General features: G+C 41.3%; 1 protein-coding gene across 1 annotated transcript; it reads left to right on the plus strand.

The window, feature by feature from the left end:
- The first annotated feature begins 366 nt into the window (after positions 1-366).
- Positions 367-18,013, plus strand: EFCAB14 (EF-hand calcium binding domain 14). Its single transcript, XM_075711125.1, has 11 exons — positions 367-548; positions 1,506-1,654; positions 4,999-5,144; positions 7,023-7,121; positions 9,956-10,066; positions 10,946-11,026; positions 11,897-12,088; positions 12,765-12,845; positions 14,091-14,202; positions 15,070-15,201; positions 16,049-18,013. The coding sequence occupies exons 1-11, from the start codon at positions 367-369 to the stop codon at positions 16,222-16,224; spliced, it is 1,461 nt and encodes a 486-aa protein (XP_075567240.1). The 3' UTR covers positions 16,225-18,013.
- The last annotated feature ends 96 nt before the right edge of the window (positions 18,014-18,109 follow it).

Raw genomic sequence — 18,109 nt, forward strand, 5'->3', positions numbered from 1 at the left:
CCAGCTTCTCCGCGCATTTCTAGGCCCCCGCGGCGGGCGCGCCTGGGCCTTTAAGCCCCGAGCGGGGCGGTCCGGCGCCGCCCAATGGGAGCGCGGCTTGCTGGCAGGTGGAGGGGGCGGGTCGCAGCGGTGCCGGGAGCAGCCATGGCGCGGGCGGGGCGGGCGGCGGCGGCGGCGGGGCCGGGCGTGCCGCCGCGGGGCCGGCGGGGGAGCAGCGGCCGCGGCCCCGCGGAGCGCCTGTAGCCGCGGCCGGGCCGCAGGCTGGCGAGCCGGGGCGCGCTGGCGGCGGCCGCCGCGGTGGCGGCGGCGGAGGAGGGAGGCGGGAGTCAGCCGCCGGCCGCGCCGCCTCCGACGCCCCACAAGAGGATGAAGAAGCGGAAGGAGCTGAACGCCCTCATCGGCCTGGCCGCCGACGGCCGCAGGAAGAAGCCCGCCAAGAAGGGCTCGGGCCACCGGCTGCTGCGCACCGAGCCGCCCGCCTCCGACTCCGAGTCCAGCTCCGAGGAGGACGAGTTCGCGGCGGCGGGGGCGCGGGGCCGCTGCGGCAAGTGAGTCCCCGGGGCTGCCGCCCGGTCCCCGGCCCGGTCGTGCCCGGGCCGCTTGCGGCCCCTGGCCCCGCTGCGGGTCGCGGTGGGAGGGAGGCCCCCCCCGCCGCGGCGGGAGCCCCTCGCCTCAGCGCCGGTCTCCGGGGCGGTGGTGGAGGCGGCTGCGTTGCTTTCAGCGGGTCAGCTCCGCGGTCGTGGGGGGATCGTGGGGCGCTGGGGACTGCCAGGAAAGCCCTGGAGCGGCACGGAGTGCGTCTGGCCCAACAGGTCGCCCGGCTGAGTGTAGCAGTAGGTCTGAGCCATCCTCTGGCTTTTTGCTTCTTGGCTCTTCTGTTTTATGCTCACTGCAGCTGAAGTCCTTAGAGCAGCTCGGGGGCAGTTGCTTGAGATGTTGAGAGCGGTTATCCCTGCGGGCTCAGCGTGGCACAGTGCCGTGTCTGCGAGCTAATGCAGTGGTGGTTTTGTCATGGACACAACGTGCTTTTGCCAACAGATAAACTTCTAAGTTAAGTAACAGCATTATTAATGGGCCTCTAAGCATAACTAAAAGTAGGCATAGTCGCAGAGAAACTTAGGCTTTTGCAGTTTAGGATAACCTAGAAGTACTTGTCGTAACATTATGGCAATACTCTTTCTTGAAGCCTGCCTTCCAAGCAGCTATCAAGCAGATGTTCCTAATGTAAGTTTATGTGAGCAGAGCAGGAAATTTTAGTAAGAGAAACCTGACAGCTGCTCTTAAATATGCTAGATGTGCCTCCTGAGGATAAACTGAACAGAAAGTAATAGCCCTGATGTCACTGTATAGCCTTATTTATTCTTGGAAAAGCTCTTCATTCGCTCGTCAGCCAAAACATGTGTGCTGTTCCAGCGCTGTCCTTTACTTTGACAGATAAGCATTTAAAATAAAACTTTGCTAGGTACTGTTGAATACTGGTAATCTGTTATTTTTGTTTTACCCAGGGGAGACTATCTGCGATGCTGCAAATTCTGTTACCCATTATGTGCGTTTGTCATTCTTGCCGCTTGTGTGGTAGCGTGCGTTGGCTTAGTCTGGATGCAGGTGGCTCTCAAGGAGGATCTGGATGCAATAAAGGAGAAGTTTCGAACTAGTAAGTATAAATGTAACTACACTATTTGACATTTGCATTGGGTAGTATGAAGAGCTGTAGTTGCCTACCTGTTTATTCAAAGTCTGAAAGTACTGAGCAGACTGCCCCTGAATTGAGGAGTCTTCTGAGCTAGAAACACTTGGAGGCTGAGCAAACCTAAGGCAAATGTTATATATTCTTGCCTGCTCTATATATTCTGAGGAGCAGGGACACTGGGCTAGGTGGGCCTGTAGTTGCTTGTACGTACATTTCTAAAATTCCTGACTTTGGTCTTGGGAGTGCTTTCTTCCAAAGGAAGCCCCTATTTAAAAAGGAAAAGTTCTGATCAGCCTCATAAAAACAGTCAAGGGAATTTTGATGTGTCCCTTAATTTTTTTTTTTTAAATGGAAAACAATGTTCTTGTCTTGAGCTCTTTTAAAAAAACTCTAATACTTGTTATGACTTTACTGCAGTTTGAATGTTGCTTTGGTATTATGTTTTTTCTTCATATCCTCTGAACGTTTATCTTGCTTGCATTGACCTGTTCTTGTTCAACTTTTATGTCTTGTTGCATATGGTGTGGAGTTACATCATGTTTAATACTTTGAAGTATGGAGTTAAGGTGAAGCATTTTGCTTGTAGGTCTCAGGTTTTCCCTGTCCATTTAAGATTTAAATATTATAACTTCTGTAGTGCTGAGGTATAACAAATGGTGAGATTTGCATGTAACATACGCTCTTGGTTCTCTGTACCTCACCTCTGCACACAAGATAGGTTTTGGTGCCTTATTTTAGTACTGTTTAAAATCCCATATATTGAAAACAAGGATAAGCTGAGGAGCTGTGTGAATGGAGCAGAAGAGAGCAAAGCTTAAGCATTCACGTAGTCTCTAGCTGCTTCAGGAAAGCTAGGTAGTTACTTTTTCCCTGAGGAGCACTGCTGTTGACTGCGGGTTTTGTCCCATAGCTTTGGTCTTCATCTTAGAATTTTTGTGCCTAGGACATGAAGGTGACCTTAAAAATAAGGTTGGTGAAATCAGTTAAAAAATTAGGAGGCTGCTAGGGCTGGAGGTAAGCAGAGGACTTGATTTGGTTGTGGTGAAAGAGGTATTGAGGAAACGTGTAGAAATTCTTTGCTGTTGGTGTATAGGGCTTTCTGTTCGGGTGTGTAACTCTGCTGTGAGGTGAGGAGTTGTCTGCCAAGGTGGAACCTGCTGGCTGGCTGGCTGGGAGTGGGAGAAAGCATCACTGATGGATGTGTTTTTATATTAACTGCTACTGAACTCTGAAAGTTAGCCATAACTGGTGCCCACCAGTTATGGAGGATACCTTCAGTTACATGTGCTGTGAGCGTACTGAACAGCTCTGCAGTAGCTGTTTCTGTGTTCCGGGTAAGCTGGCTGCCTCTGTTCATGGACTGGTCTGCTTTAAGTAATGACTGGCAGTAAAAGTTTTGCACAATGACAGCATTTGTTGGCTTTGGTGTACTTAAGTTTCTTCATTCCTGCTCTACATAGTCCTCTTTGTTAAAGCAGTTGTTCTCTCTGAGCTTACTGTCTGGCAATTACAGATATGCTTGTTTTTTCCTTAATAGCTGTGATAGAGAAGCTGTGCATTTAATAGTTGGTCTAGTGATAAAATAGTCTTGGATTTCCTTGCCACTGTAATAGCAGGCCTAGAAGCTGGACAGGAGTCTCATAGTGAGGCACAGCGTTAAAAACAACAACAACAAAAACAGACAGCAAGACCAACCTGGCTCCAAAAAGTAACATTGCGCTCTGGTGAGATGGGTAGGTGGATGGAGAAACAAAGGCATGGGATCAGTCTGTCCTACAGCAGGTTTGGAAAAAGAATCTTCCTCCTCTGAATATTCATCCAGATTTTTATCTCGTAAGAGCAGATTCCCGTGGCAGTATTTGCTAATGTTCTTCCATATTTTGAACAAAGTGAGTATGGTATGAGTGCTTTTTAAAAATAAGACATCTCTGCATCTAGTATGTTTGGGGTGGGGGAAAGTTATTGTAGCATTTCCCTTTGGTTGTTAGTAATGATGCTAAGAACGTATATAGCGCTTAAGAGTTTTTTGCAGTGCTAGGAAAGCTAAGTGGAGTCTTATTGTACATAGTAAGAGTGGCAAAACAGAAAATAATTTGTTTACAAGAGCCTCTGAAACATCAGATTCAGTGTGAACTGCTTGTGTCAAATGCACAATTAGCACTCAGTCTGTTTTGGCTAAAATAGATCTTTCAAGGTCTTACTTAACCCGAAGTGTTATTTGGGTCTTGAGTGATCAATGCAGATTACTCTGTACCTAGCAATGACTTTAGGACTTGCTTCAAGAAAAGTGAAGTGGGTTTTTGAAGATGCTGAGGTTTCCAGTTGTGTGTATTTGGGTATCCACTCCACAGGCATGAAGCACTGCTGAAGGCTTCCCCTTTTGACTGGATGGGTGACACAAGGCAATTTGTTCTGGGAGCTACCAGCTATGTACCATGTAGGTCTTGCTGATCTTGGCGGTCTGTGGTCTGAATGATGGCATTTGTTGTGGAGCGTTTCAGTGCCGTATTACAGGGTGGAGGTGCAGGTTTTGGAGAACTCCCTCATGTCCATCTCAAAACCTTTGCTTATTTGTTTCCCCAACCTAGGGATTTAGGATTGCCTAACAGCGCTTGCAGCTAAACAGCTTAGTCACTGCATACCTGGAAGAGCTCCATTTCTGAGGCTGACTTGAATTGGTTTGAGCTGCATGTTTCCCTCTTTCTGTAGTATTAATTGCAGTAATAACTGACTTTATTTCCACAGACCTTGTTTACTGATTTGTTTACCAACAGATGCTAGTGTATAAGCTTATATGTTTTTTTTTCAGTTGTCTTTCTGTCACATGGAACAACTGTAATCATGTTAATCTCTCTGGAATTCACTTCATCATCAGCAGCCCCTTTGCAGGCTTGAAAAGGGCACCGAGGTTCATTTCATGTACTTCCTTTGCCCTGGTACTGTTGGCAGTTCTTATTCATAGTCCCATTACTATTTCATGTTCCTCTGTGAAAGTAATGCGAAATAACTGCACTAAATAAAGACCTGCTGAGGCTTGCCAGAATGACAGTACTATTTGCAAAGTGTTAAATTTAGTACAGTCTCTCTGAGTTCTCTCTGCGGACGTTAGTACTCTTAAAACAAAAAAGAGCTGCCATTCTGAACAAACACTTAATTCTGAATTGGCAGTAAACCCATATGTAGAAACTATTATTGCCGCTTTTCACTGCTGTAGATGTTGCTGCTTGTAATTGTCTTTTGCCTTACGTTTACCTGCACTTTGGGGATTTTTTTAAACAAAATTTAATTATCTTTTTCATTTTTTTTAGTGGAATCTAATCAAAAGACATCATTCCAAGAAATTCCTAAACTGAGTGAAGATTTGGTGCAGAACCAAAAGCAACTAGAACAAATTGAGACTGGAGAACTGGGGCTAAATAAAATTTGGATAAATATCACAGAGATCAATAAACAGGTGAGAGAGATCAGTGCTTGGTTTTGAAAAATAATAAAATATTCCATTCAAATTTATTTTTACAGAAATTAATTTCAAGTGCGGTGCTGAGCTTTTCTCTAAGGACTTCCATAACCATATGCTTAAAGTTAAAATGGAGTGTAAGCTTCATTATTAAACAAGAAAAAAAAGGGTGAGCATCCAGTTGGACTGGAGGCTGGTCACAAAGAGGAGAAATTACACAACTGGTGGAAAGACTTCAGGCAGAATTTAAAAGAACCTGAGAACTGTTCAGTTCTTAATTTTCCTGCCAAATAATTGTGATGTTTGTGAGAGGTTTGATATTTCAAATTTCTGAGAGTGTCTGCAAACACATCATGAGCATGGAAAGAAGTTACCTGAATCAGTACAAGTTCATGTTGCTACAAATGAAATACCGGTGTCTTGTGAATATAAAATCTGCTAATACACACTCGGAATCCGAGCTGGTGTAAATTCTATCTCTGTTTATGCGGCTTGAACTAAGCCACTTATCAGCTGAGGAAACAGCTTTCTGTTGTGTTAGCTCATGCTTCAAACAAAGCATCCAGCAAGGCTCTTACTGAAATTCTTGCCTTGGAGGGTAGAAGTTCAGAGCTGCTCACAGTTAGTGGTATCCACAGGTGTGCGTGGTACACTCCCTGACACTGGTGCTTTTGGGTTTAATTTTTAAGAGTATTGAGGTGCCTGCTCAGATTAGTTTTTCTTCAGTCTAGTGCAATGGTTAAGTATTTAATGGGGCACGTAAATATATTTGAAAAATTGACTTGCTTTCTTTGGCATCTGACAGTATGCATTATCCACAGATATTTAGGTGCTTCGTTGGACTTTTAAAATGCTATCATCTGCACCTGGATGTTAAAGATACTTGCACATGGTTCTTGCAGGCCCCCAAGTTACTTCAGGATCTGGTTATAGTCTGAGCCAGCTCTTCTGGGTATTAAAATTTAGTTACTGGGTTACTCCCCCTGCCCTCTCCACCCCCCAATAAATTGTTAGGATGCACTGCTGGGAATTATTTCAGCCAATATTTGCAGCTGTGGAAAGAGAAAATCTGCACACCAGCTGATCAGTGTTGGCCTAATATAAAACTCAGATCTTGTCCATTTCCTCAGCTTGCAAAACAACTTTTTTGAACCAGAAGAAAGTGGGTTTTATCCGCTCTACTTCTGTGTTGTCAAATGTGAGAAGAAATTATTTTTCTTCATTATGGCTCCCAATCGCTCTTAAAGTGATAATGTTAGAAATTAATGACCAGCATGTGGCTGTTCTTAATTTATTTGACAGCCTCTCATTTGGAATGAATAAATAATCCTGAAGACACATTGAATAACGTGCCTCCTGGGTCAAATGGTTGACAGGAATTGAGCTGGCCCACTGTACCTAGATTGTCACTGTAGCAGAAGGTTTGGGTGATACGTGCAACTTCTTTGCTTGTCACTCAGCTAGAGAAGTTGCATGGCTTCGCTGGGTTTTGCCAGGCAGGTTTGATTGCTAAATACAGAAGTAGATGACTTGGTTCTTTCACGTAAAGGCTTCTTGCACAACGTTTAAAATAGTTCTTGGGCAACAGCCTGTCTCTAAGGGGATTAATGTAAAATGGGCAGAGGGTACATCATTCAAAAGAAGGGGCTTCTGTGGCTTTCATTCAGTTTAAAAAAAATTTTTGCCTCTGTTGCAAGAGGCAGAATATTTTTAATGTAGCCTGGGCAGGACTTACAACCTAGAGCCAGGGGTGAGGGGGGGGTGTGTGTGTGTATTTGTCTTGTGTTTTAATGTTACAGATTAAGTCATTGGTATTGGGGAAGGACAGAATCAGGATTATGTTGACTAATTCTACACGTTCCTCTCCGTTTTTAGATATCACTATTGACCTCAACAGTAAATCATCTCAAAAACAACATAAAGTCTGCTTCTGATCTGATTTATCTTCCTCTCACAGTAGAGAAGCTTCAGAAGGCAAGTACTGTAAATTTGGCTATTGCTAAACGTGTTCTGTGTTGCGAAGCTGCGGCTGGGCTCTTGGGGACAGCAGTGACAACAGGAGTTACCTGAATTGCATGTGAGGAATACTTGCTTCTCCATCTCGTTTTTAAATTTGACTTCATATCGTGGGACCATACAATATCAAGTATAACGTAGGGCAGATAAAAAATTTGAAGGCCTTGGCTGTCCCTTTCTGGAGATGCACTTGTTTCTGGTTGTATTATGTTATCACTTCTTTATCTTGGAGCTGATCTTTCTGGTTGCTTTCCTTCAAGTTACTAATCTTAATATAATTTAAGGCACTTGCAAAAAGTCTGTCTGCAGTTTTACAACTCTTCTTGCAGATAGGTGGTTTGTTTAGCTTTTTTAATTGGAAAAGAAAATGCATTGCTTTCTGGAACACTTCCTCATCTTGAGCAGTATATAGTTCTACATCTGGCTCTGCATTTACAGTCTTGAGGCGGGCAGGGGTCTAACTTGGGAGCAGTGGGCATGGAACACAAGTGTGGGAGCTTTCTTGGTGTTCAGTACATGCACAGCAAAACATGAATTATACTGGCATGGTTTTGTGACGGTCCCTTGAAAGATGGGCCCTAGTGGGTGACACAGGCTGACTTCTGTTAATACAGTGTCTTACCGTGTGCCTTAGCTGAGCATTCTTTACCAAAGAACTGTCCTGTTTATGTTGGTAAAAAGAAGGGCTTGTTGAAAGTTCCTTGGCTCTTCCATGGCAGTTCTGTTTGTTTATCAATGAACATTTATATTGGGCTAACACCTAATGTCAGTCCAGTTGTCTTTGTGGCTTTTATGGGTTTCTGCTTCTCATTTCCTATCCCTACAAAATTAATGTATAATCAACAAGGTAGTCATATGGAAAGCAATTAATGTGGTTTGGCTGATCAGGCTGCTAGGATTTCTTTTTCTGGGAGGAGCACAAAGCTATTTCCTAAGCTTCTAATTTGCTGTTATGAGCATGCTGGATTTTCACTGTGTCATATCAGAAGTAAGTCTTAAGGCAGTACCTAGAGTCTAGAAATGGCACCTACTTTATATAATATAGAAAAAGCTTGTTGTCATCTTGCTGCCTTCAGTGCTGTCAGGATGACGTGTTAGGGCCAGCAGGTTTCAGCTTGCAGCGATCTGCTGAACAGCAGGGCTTTTTTTATGTTGAAATAAGACCATCCTTTGTCGTACTTTGTGAAAATCAAGTATCTTGGGAACTTCTGAATTCTTTTCAGTCTCTGCTGTTGAGTCTGAGGTGTTTCTGTTTTACTGCTCTCTTAATGCCATCTTGCTTGCATTTATGTTTTGGAAAGTTGATGTAATAAAAACAGAGCTGGAATCCTTCTAGGAGGTATATTGTGAGGTGTTGTGTGTAGAAAAACTATTCAGAGGTTTAAATACAATAGTTTTAATGGTTTGTAAGTGTCATGTTAATGAAAAGTGATAGGTTTCGAGACCTGGACTTCTTTTTGACTCCTGTGTGTGTGCTGCACTGCCTCCTGTCACACAGAACTTCAGTGGGTGTAGGTTGGTAGCCTGGCTTTTGATAGCCCTGGTGAAAAATCTCCTGCTCAACTGTCCATTGGGTCCAGCTGTCTTTGGAATTGCCTGCCTTTCTTGGAAGAAAAGGCTGCTATTCTTATAATAGGATTTTGGTTTTCTTGAGCCTTTCCCCCCTCTAGGTACTGTTCCTGAAAATGGAGAGCTGCCTGCTGGTGGTAGTGTCCTGAAGGATTACTGAGGGAGTTCCTCTTTTGTTCAGACTGATGAAAGGTGCTAAAAGTGTCCTGAGGTCCTCCAGGGCAGAGAGATTGCTTATGAACCTGTCTTCAGACTTGCAAAATGAAGAGTTAGAGGAAGATTTGTGTGGATATTGTTTGAATATGGTCTGGGTAGCTAGAGGGCTACTTCAGTGCCTTTAGAGCTTATGATCATAACAGGGTCATAGGAAAAGGGGATTTTTAAATGGGTTCTGATTGTTTTAACGACCAAAGAAAGTATTAAAAATGGAAGGAGAAGCGTAGGGGCGTGCTCTGTCCCATTACTGTAACTTCCACTAGTGTCTGTGGATGTCCGAGCTGACAGTCTGACTCTAATAGGTGCTATGCTGTCAGCTGCTAAAACACCAGTGCAGCTTTACAGAATAGTTACTTTCTGAGTTAGAGCTGGGGGTCGGGGGAGTTCGCGTTCGCATAGGTGAAGGCAAGGGAAGGATGGGACGGGAGTAGTCAGAAGCTAAGGTAGCTGTCACAGCACGCTGACTGTACCTGCAGAATTCATGGGGGCTTTCCTGATGCTTCAGAGCTATTCATTCATTTTAAAAAAGGTAATACTTGCTTGAAACTCTAATTGGTGACCTTTGGCAGACTGGTTTTGCAGTGTATGATGTGTCTGATGAGTAGCCCTGAAAGACAATTAAGGCAGGGTAAATGGGTGATGTCAGCATTCTTGTATTCAATACAAGAGAGGAGGTAAGATGTCTTCATCTCGGGATTATTTTTTTGTAAAGTAGTGCCAGAACAGTTGTATTGTTTTGGGAGTGAGAGTAGCAAACCCATAATTTTGGTTATCTAGCTTAAGCTCTCATGGTGTAGAGTGTGTGTTCATTTATTGGCCCGGAGATGCAATGGGTATAATCTGCAGCTTTGTCTGCAAAGGAAGTTCCAAATACTCCAAACTCACATGCATATTTTTGTGGCGGTCTGCCTGCAGTTTCCCTAGCACAATATCATGTTTAGCAGATTGAAACTTTGGAACAGTACAGTTGAGGAAGGCTGAGATTTTTGTCTACTTCTTTCTTCCAGACTGTAGCGAACATAGGGAGCACTCTTACCAGTGTTTCTCATGATGTTGAAAATATACAGACAGCTATTGAAGAATACAAGAAATCCATAGAAATACTCCAGAATGGTGTGGTAAGAAAATGTACTGATTTAACACTGTGTTTCAACAGTTACCTGCCTAATACGAAGCAAGTTTAAGAACTGTGTGGAGTTTTGCCTTATGCCTTCAAAACACTTTTGGAGTTTTAGTAGGTGCTGGTTGGTACATTAGTACACTGCTAATCTCATAATCCTTGTGTGTCATCTTCTATATGGTATCAAGTATGTATTTTTCTGTAGCCAGAATTGTTGAGTGCTTCTATACTTCCTATCCTGCATTTTTGCTTCCTACTACACAGATGCGGAGCCTTGGGAATCTCTGCTTTTGTGTGATGCAGGGTACTGCTTATGGTAACTGTCTGCACTGTCTTAGGAACTGGAGATGGTGGAAGTGTTGAGATAGTTTGTTGGTTGAATTAAGGATGCGTGTAAGGATGAAATTACTGACCATCTTTACCAGAAACTACTCACTGTATTTACACTGACCTCTTGCTTGGGGTTAACAAACTGAGCCAATAATTAAAGTTTTTCAGCTAAACTGCTATACACCATTACTTTAATAAGAATACTTGCAGATAAAATCTAAATTAGACACATTATAAAACTTGATTCAGTCAGTGAGTGCTACGAAAACTTTGCAGATACGGCAGTGTGTATAGTAGCAGTGAAATGTGTATCATAATACTTCATTAAAGGGAGAAGAGCTAATTAGTAGGGTTTAATTAAAATAAATTTGGACCTTATGTGTCTGAAAGAGGAACTCTGTATTAGCCTAGGTAAAATACTGCATGCACAACAGACATGAGTGACTATAATTTTAGAAGAACATCGTTAGCTACAGCCTGCCAGTTATTAAAAGCTTAGTATTTTTTACAGGCATTTGGTGACACAATTTTCTGTTTCTTTCCTTAGAAGGAATTAAAACAGATATCTTCACTTCCCTCCACTGTTGCGCCAAGGACTGAGAGAAATCAGACAGAAAATTGTAAACAGGTATTTTTCTCTCTTGCATAAGGAATACTGGTACAAATATCACTGACACTTAACTTTTTGTGTGTGTTTTGTGGTACTGTGGTGTATAAAAGAGTATGTTTTTTATCAAGACACTACAGACAGCATCCTTCAAAATGAAATGTAAGATAATTTTGCTGTAGTTTGTTCCTGTGTATGTGCAAACAGGAAAGTATCCTAGTCGGAGAGTATTTTTTTGTGTTCTAACAGGGTGAGGAGTAAAAAGACTGAAACAAGTATCAAACAAATTATAGGTGTACTTTGCTCATGTAAATGGAAATGAGTTAAAGGCTTTTTATCAAATGGATTTTATGGCAGGTACTTGCCAATCTAAGCAAATCTGGGTGTGGGATGTATTGAGTCACCCTCAGTGTAATGAGGTGTGGAAAGCAGAGATTCAGCAACAACAACAACAAAAAAAAGGATAATGTGGGGTGTTTAGCTGAATGGCTTGGAATGGGATGACTGCATTTATTTACATTTAACATAGTTGATATCTTCCTCAAAAATTAATCTTGTGTATAAATATGCCTAGTACATGCTTTCTTGGGAAAAATAGTTGGTGTGGTTACTAAGCTTGCCCTGGAAAATTAGATGAATAGGCTTTGTGTGTTTGCTGGCACAGCTGAAGTGGTTACATTAGCAACAAAGAGGTTAGCCCTGAGGAAAATTTCAGTTTCAAACTTTGAAAGCTGGAATAGCTTTCTGGAAGCTTCCAGTTTGGTGTTTTCAGCAGTGTCAGTGGAGAGTCAGTCTGAAGTCTGCCCAGTTCAACTCGGTCAGTCACCATGTTGTTAATAGCAAGAGTGCTACAGAGGTTGAGTAAACTGATGTGCTGGTTTTATATTTCAGGAAAGCCAGTCGCTGCATGCAGCTTTGGAGGAGCTAAATAATACTGCAGTGGCGTATCAGAAGTTGAATGACATCAAGCTTCTAAATGTGGATTCAAGCATTGGTAACCTTAGCCGGAGGGTTATGCTGTTAGAAAACTCCCCCCTTGCTGTGAATAATCTGGACAAAAGTGAGAACTTGTCTACCAGTGTGGTAAGTATTTGATGTCTAAGGGTGTCTACTCAGGCTAGTAGTTTCAATATAGTAGTTTCTATACACTACAGATATAGCTTTTCAAACTTAACTAAAGAAGATGTCAGAATGAAACTTGAGACTCTTAAGATTTCATTTTAGAAGACTGGAATTTGTTCCATATATCGGAACAGATAACCAATGTTAAGAGTATCTCTGAAGTAGTCATTTCTTCCCTGCAGAATCTACAGAAAAATGTCCAAAACACTGTGACATTTAAGATGGGCAACTGCTTAATGGGACAGGATTCACAAACCTCTTTAACTTTGTTTTAGGAAGGCACTCTGGCATATAAGGGATCTGTTAAGACCACTGAGGAGCTAGGTGGGCCTCTGGATTTTTCAGTGGTGCTTAAATGCTAAAAAAAAAATTTAGTGCTAAAGATGCTCATAAATCTGTCCAGTGCTTCCTGTATGCCATACTGGGGCGAGTCTCTGAGAATGTGTTCTGTAGGTTTAGCAGTTAGGAACATGCTGAAGTTGCTGTGGTCAATTATAACACATGGTCTTCGTATTTATTCTAGCATGTATTTGTCCTGTTTTTTTCCTGCTTCATGCCTGCCAAATTTGAAGGAAAGAAACTTGTAGAAAATAATAAGCACATGAATAAACTCAGCTCTTCTCCATTTTTCCTGTAGGGGAATGATGCAACTACCTCTCTAAAAGTGGAAAATGAAGATCAACTAGATAATGAAACTCATTCAGATAAAGACCTGAAGGTAAAGTAAGGAAACACAAATTACACTGGATTAGTAGAGCATGTCATTGTCTTTATAATTATGTTTTAAGTGAGACTTAATTGAAGAAAGATCTGTAAGCAGGCTAATCTGATCCAGTTTCTTTTAAAAGTCCGGAGTAGAAGGACAGCTTATCCACCTGATTTTGGGGACAGGAAGTCAATTAGGATGGGACAAAACTTGTAATAGTTTAAAGTCTTGCCATTCTGACTACGTATGGGATAAGATAGTAGAGCTACTGTAATATCCTTCTGTGTGGTTGAAAGCATCTTGGGAGATTCAGAGCCATGGTCCAGTGGAATAGGGGACTCTGGCAGCCAGCTCATTTGAGTACCCATTGCCATGCTCTGAGCAGAGCTACCCCAACTGTTGTGGGTTCACACTGCAAAGGGGGTTACGGCATTTATCCAGGTGTAAAAACTTTCTTGGGTTGATTTAAAGAAACTTTGCATTAGTGGAGTCTAGGAATTGATGAAAGCCACCTCTCAGTAATGATCTGCTGACTGGCTGTGAGCAAGTTCAACAGACTAACTGAATGGCCAAATTGTGGGCTGGGAATAAGAGGCGGTGCTGCTGAGGTTAGTTTCCGTCCTTTGGAAAGAAGGCAGGTGAGTGATCTGGCTATGCTGTCAGTTCTAGGATTGGATTGATGTGAACTCAGCCTGTTATCTGGACCCTGCTCATAAAAAGAGGAAAGGGGCTCCAGATTAAAAAATGTGGTGGTTTTACTTTGACAGGGATATAATGACTCCAGCACTAAGGTAGTCAGTTCTTCAGACAAACATTTAAAACAATTATGCAATTCAATTAATGTATAAATGTTCGCTCCAACTATGTTTGACTGGTTTATATTATGATTTTTCAGACTCTTGCTCATTTATATAAGAAATATGGAAATTAAGTGTCAGATTCTTTTGAAATCAGTGTCTGCAAAATAGTTGTCTGCTTTTCAGGTTGAGGTGCTGATTCTGTTTTTTTCTTATAGACCATGTGAATTTATTCCTTACATCTTTCCATAGTTGTGTTTTTTTGTGGGTGTTTTGTCTTTTTTCTTTTCTTTTCTTTTCTTTTCTTTTCTTTTAGATCTTGTTTATCATTTTAAACTTGATCAGCCTGGAGACCTCCAAGTCACTCAAAAGTACTACATATTTTAAATTACTTCTTTTCCTGATCTTCTCTATCTACTGAAAAGGTGCTCGTTAAGAAAATTTTTTTCTACATATGCAGGAAACAGGAACTAGAGATTCTCAGGTATCAAAACTAAGAGAGAAGCTTCAGATGATCAATGCTTTCACAAGCAAGCCAGAAAACGATGGATCCATTGAGACATCAAAGAATGGTAAGAATGTTGTATAGTAGTAAACCATAAACCTGAAGGTTCCCTGTGTAATTCAAAGAATAATTAATGAAGGTGGAAAATTTAGACTGTTCCTTAACATTTTTGGTGAAGATTATTTCAGTTAAAGTGGTAGAAAACTGATGGCTCTAAACCAGAAAACTATGTATGACTACAAAAGTTTGCAGGTGACTTTCCATGTGTATAGCAGGATTCACATGCATCAATAGCTTGTATTTGAAGGCATACAGTGATTAATTTGTAGAAGTTTATACCCAGTAACATCTATCTTTGCTTTTCAAAACCTAAGTATAACATATAGGAAAGGTCTGCGTCTCTGATTTGTCTCAGTTCTGCATTTTTGCTGTATATATTCAGGTAGTGCTGCAGATAAGACTTGAAATACTTCATTACAATAGAACTGTGCTTGTTGTTAACTTGCTAATCAGCAACTTGGAAGTTTAGACCTTGCTGTTGGGGAAGATAGATACCTGCATTGACAAGGTGAAAACAACCCAGGTGGGCAGATGTAATTTGCTTAATAAACCTTATTCAGTACTTTCAGGCTGGGAAGTAGAAAGCACTTCCAAGTGTATTTGTAAACACCAAAGAATGACTTCTCCTAGTATAGCATGAAAGATTAAAACTGTATTAACTGTCCAAAAAAGTTTCCTTCCTTCTGTTCTTCCAGTTATTGGTAAAAGGGGACAACACTGCTGTATTCTGAAATGATTTTGCAGCATTCTTATCCCATACAGCATCTGTGATGCAAAAAAAAAAAAAATTAATTTGTATTATCAGATTTTTTTTTTGTTTCTGCTAACTAATTCTGTCGAATTAGCAAGACTAATAGAAATTGTTTTGTAACAGTTGACAGTAGTCTGAGTACTACAGCAAAGCCCACAGACCTTTCAAGGCTGGCTTCAAGGTCAGCTAATGATAACGCAGAGGGTAACAGACAGCTGAGACATCTGTCCTTACCAGGAATTTCCAGCATCGAAGGTATGTCCTTTCTAGGCTGACCTTTTCTTTTTCTGAATATTTCATGTAAATGTTTAGGAGACAAGAAGGATAACTGGGATTATGTTAGTGTGTCTGGGCATTCTGGGAGAAGTGAGGTCAATTTTGAAAGCTTGAGAACTAGAGACTTTCTTAAAAAAAAGTAATTAAAAAAAAAAACCAAAAACTGAAGGAAACTGGGATTTAAACAGGAATGTGCATTATAAGTGAATTGTAATTGTTTTGAGTGCCAAAGTATTATACCAAGTGCCCCAGAGATTGAGAGAGAAGTCAAGGGCAGAATTAGGGTGCTGAAGGAAAATGAAGTAGATGTGAGTGTGTATGTTTTGGGGGTTTTTCTTTTCTTTTTTTTTTAAAGAATGCTGCCTGGTCAAATGAATGGTTTGTGGATCTTGCTGTTCAGACACTTCAGCTACTGAAAGGGCAGTACTTTCCATCAGGAAATGAATAGACACTTTTCCCTTTATATCATCTGTGCTGTTGGTATAGCAACAGTCGTTCAGAGCTTGCTTTTGTGGAGGATAACTTCATCTGTATGCAGTTAGTGGTTCTAGAATGGGCTATTAGTCCTGGCCAGAAATAGGGATTATTTTTTCGAGTTTTAATGTAATTTAATCCAGAAATGCTCATGTTTTTGGGTTTTTTTTTTTTTCTTTCTCCTAAACTGTTACTGACAGCTTGCAGCAATGCAGAAGGCAAGCTACATACTTGGGTCTGCTTTATTTAATTACTAGGTAGTAAGATATAGTGCAGTAAAACTGGAAGGGCAGCTTATGGGATATTCTTGTGTACTTAAAGGAGCTACTTTTAAATAATTTTCTCTTTGCAGATCTTCAGAATTTGTTTGCAAAAGCAATTGAAGATGGTGATGGAAAACTATCTTATGAAGATCTTCAAAAGCTGCTTGGCTCTACAGCCCAGGAGCCACAGAGCTTTAAGAAATTTGACACAGATGGAGATGAGAAATACTCATTGCAAGAACTGAGATTAGCTCTAGGTGTATAGGATATATATTTAGAAATGTGGTATTGATGGATGCTACTGTAGCTAAAGGAAACTACGGGACATGAAAAACTACGTCTGCACTTTCCCGGTGTTTTACTGATCTTCGGAGCTAAATTACTGTACACATTGCCACCTCTTTTTTGTTTGCATTTATTGAAAAGAAATCTACAAGTTTATATGTCAATAAGACATAATATTGGGACTGTGTTAAAATCCAGAAAATTCCCAAACTTGGAAACATTTTCCTCTCTTTCCTTTTCAAGGGGGTTCTTGTTTTTAATTTAAAATGTGTACATACTAAAATAAAACTATGGTTTTATATTTCACTGAAATTTGCCTTAAATTAGAGAGCTGCACTTTATGTAGAGCAGAAAGAAATCTGTCTTGTAAAGATGGGCTGCTTCTGCTTGTAAATATTTGAGATAGAGTAAATTATGCATATTTAAGGGGAAGTTTGTGTCAGGGGCTGTGTTGGTAGTAAGCTGTTTATGATGAGAGACTGAGCCTAAAAGGGGTGGTTAAGAGCTTCAGCTAAATTTCTAGTTTTGACTAAGTATGTCCATGAATGAGTTTGGACTCAGCCAGAGGAAAGCAGGAGTGGTAAATCATGCCCATCTATAGCAGGATTTATTTTTAGAGGGAAGAGTTGAAAGTGTTTTTATATCATGAGCCTACAGGAGCAATTACCTGCCAAGTGCTTGGGTTTTCACTTGAGCATTCTTTTAGCTTTGCTGTATTACGTCCAGATTATTTTGCGAGATGAGCCTATCTGAGGGGAAAAAAATAAAAAGCAAGCTACTGAAGAACTTTTAACAGATGCTTTAAGAGGTAGAAGTCTGCAATGCAGTCTGCTGAGTAGCACCTGAATAGTTCGTGCCTTGGGTATGATCAGCAGTGTGCTGGCTGTCTCGTTGACTGGTCACTGGAGATCTTTTGAACAGGGTTGCTGGTGTTGCTGGTTTCTTCCACCCGCTGTTGTTGGGGTCACTCTGAAGTGCCCCGAGTGAAGCTCCTGGTCACTAGGAGCATGAGCAGGTGAGGAAGGCCCAGACTAGACTTGTGGGCTGTTTCCTGACTAATGTGAACACGATCACTTCTTGGTACCTTTACCTTTTATGTTTTTGCCAGCAGAAGGATGTAAAAAGCAGGATAGGAGCGTGCAGTCGCATTGGCGTTCCATGCTGATGCATGCTTTATAAGTGAGGTTTCCTTACTATAGAGGAACTTAAGGGTTTGTTTATACTAGTGGATCTAAACACAGAGCGTTTCTGGAACATGGAAAATTACTTTTGCTGAAGGGATTCTCTTGCAGGCTAGATCAGGGCCAAGTCGGATCATTTTGCTCACAAATACCACTGATCTTGTTGGGAGTTTTTTTGCATGACTAGTGAATTGAAGTTGTCCACCTCACTGAAACACCAGCTTATGTGGAAGTCAGTTCATAATTGTTGACTTTTATATAACTTTAGACTGGATGTTTTATGAATAATTGTATCCTGGAGTATGAATCGGTGAAGGAATGCAGAAAATGGAACCCTGTTACCCATTGCGTGGGCTGCTTTCACTTTTGCTCTTCTATCCTGTTTGGGTAATGCAGACGTGACCCAATATGGAGATGCTTTTCATGTGACATTTGAAAATACAGTATTTAAAAACAAAACAAAACCAACCAACCTTGGCTTTTGAGAGGACAAGAAGCCAACACTTGCTTCTTGCCGCTTCCCACACCCTTTTATACGCTACTGTTTAATTCCTTAACCAAATAAAAAAACCTAGCAATAAAATGTAACCATTCTGGTATTTTATTTGTACATATTGTATCATAGCCATATGCCAGAGTTTGCAAAATATTTTTGGAAGTTTGGTTTGTACGGAGTTTAACTTA

This window comes from Pelecanus crispus, chromosome 5, assembly GCF_030463565.1.
Source record: "Pelecanus crispus isolate bPelCri1 chromosome 5, bPelCri1.pri, whole genome shotgun sequence".
NCBI classification, from domain to species: domain Eukaryota; kingdom Metazoa; phylum Chordata; class Aves; order Pelecaniformes; family Pelecanidae; genus Pelecanus; species Pelecanus crispus.